This window comes from Cyprinodon variegatus, unplaced genomic scaffold (genome assembly GCF_000732505.1).
Source record: "Cyprinodon variegatus isolate N-32 unplaced genomic scaffold, C_variegatus-1.0 Scaffold101, whole genome shotgun sequence".
Classification (NCBI taxonomy): Eukaryota; Metazoa; Chordata; class Actinopteri; order Cyprinodontiformes; family Cyprinodontidae; genus Cyprinodon; species Cyprinodon variegatus.
This window is the reverse complement of record NW_015150554.1, coordinates 1,538,110-1,539,930: the sequence shown is the minus strand read 5'-3', so window position 1 is coordinate 1,539,930 and position 1,821 is coordinate 1,538,110. Positions and strand designations below refer to the sequence as shown.

Sequence of the window (1,821 nt, the reverse complement as noted above, 5' to 3'; positions counted from 1 at the left end):
TCTTCAGCAATCCCTCACACTAAGCATGCTTGTAGCGACAGTGGAGAGGAAAAACTCCCTTTGAACAGGAAGAAACCTCCAGCAGAACCAGGCCGAAGTCCAACTGGTTTTGATTGGAATGAAACGATGCCACCAGTTTGGAGATCTTTTGCTTATTTGCAAACATCCATTTACTAAATGTTTCTCCATTCCACATAGATCCATCTTTTTCCTTTTGACAGTGTTTGTTTTTCTTGCATACTGTCTTTGGTGAGCTTCAGCTGAAATATTCACTATAAATATATTTGACATTTGACACCAATTTAATGCTGCACATGTAGTAAGCTGGAAGCTCTGAGGGAGAGAAGCGAAGAGATGGAGAGGCATGTTGAGATGAATAGTGATGGAGTGTGGGAGGAGATGCTGAATTTGGGAGGATTTTTCTGAAGGCGGAAACCGTGCATGTGACCAGAGAGAACAAAGGGATGGAGAGGAGTGAGAGGAAAGATCGGTTGGTGAGATCAGGAAGGGAACATGAGTTAGTTGCTGCAGAAACGCCTGCAGGAAATCATTGTAGGTCGGATTACCTGTTGATTCTGCTTCTCATCCACTTCTCTCTCTTCTTCCTTCACGTATTTCGGCAGGAAGAAGCAGAACGGGAAGCGTCATTGGAAGGAATGATCCTGGACGCCTCATCGTGTCCTTGGAGCTGTGATTATAAGTGAGGGTCCAGAGATCCTGCCCAGTTTCATGCAGCCTGCAGGATGGAACAAACGGGGTCGCCATCCTCCGCCTACAACAGAAGATGATTTTTGTCTGACGCTATCCGTTGGCTTTTTATGATTTAAGAGAAGTGTTGGAACATTACAGCGTTTTCCTGATCCCAGGATGACGTCATGAGGCGCTGCAGGGAAGCCGGGGATTAGTCGACGTGTTGCAGAGCTGCTCCCTCTGCAGGATGAACCAGGAGCTGCGGACCCTGATACAGTTCCTCCACAGAGACGGACAGACAGCCGTCCGATACTGGAAGCTTCAGTCCTGGATGGAGATCAGTGAGAATCGCTGAGCAGTGGGAACATCGTGTCTGTGGGATCTGCTCGCTCTGCTGGGAACGCCAGGGCAGGGAATGCTGCTTCGCCCTGATGGACTTCCTGCCCGCAGCACTCAGGGAAGACACTCATCTTGATTTTTAAATCAGAACTTAAAGGGGAAAGGTCCTCTCCCCCCCACTCACCTCCGGTGGGGGGGAGGGTTGGGGAACTTCCTGTCTGAAGGTGTAGGCCTCAGGGCTGCAGGGTGTAGTTTAGTCAGTAGATTAGACCTTTCTTTCAGCTCATTTAGCTCCAGCGGGACCTAAGCGGACCATCAGTGAGCCTCCTTTAAATCCTGCGCCGGTGCGTTCGGTCTCAGCCCGCCGTCATGGATGCCAGCCAGGCTCCGGGTGCAGGCAGTCCGGAGAGCCCGAACCGCGCTGTGGAGTACCTGCTAGAGCTCAACAACATCATCGAGAGCCAGCAGAAGCTTCTGGAAACGCAGCGGCGGCGAATCGAGGAACTGGAGGTTCAACTGGACCGCCTCAGCCAGGAGAATAAAGACCTGCGTTTGGACCGGCAGCCTGTTGCTCCTCCTCCGCCCGCTCCTCCTCCCGAGCCTCCCCTCCCGCCTCCTCCCCCGCCTCCGCCTCCAGCTCACAGCACGGCATCCAAGAACCATCACCACCATAACAGCCAGGCTCCGCCTCAGCCCCCCGCCTCCATCACCCTCCACCACAGCCACCAGTCTCACCATCACCCCCACCAGCAGCACCACCACCACCACCATCACTCCTACAATAGCAGCGCC

At 53.0% G+C, this 1,821-nt stretch overlaps 1 protein-coding gene across 1 annotated transcript in view; it reads left to right on the top strand.

The window, feature by feature from the left end:
* The window catches only part of LOC107084482 (IQ motif and SEC7 domain-containing protein 2-like), a 26,310-nt gene that overhangs the window by 4,483 nt on the left and 20,006 nt on the right, over positions 1 to 1,821 (top strand). Inside the window, exon 2 of the mRNA XM_015374367.1 lies at positions 624 to 1,813. Coding sequence (XP_015229853.1) covers positions 1,399 to 1,813 — 415 coding nt within the window. The 5' untranslated portion in view covers positions 624 to 1,398. The remainder of the gene's footprint in view (positions 1 to 623; positions 1,814 to 1,821) is intronic.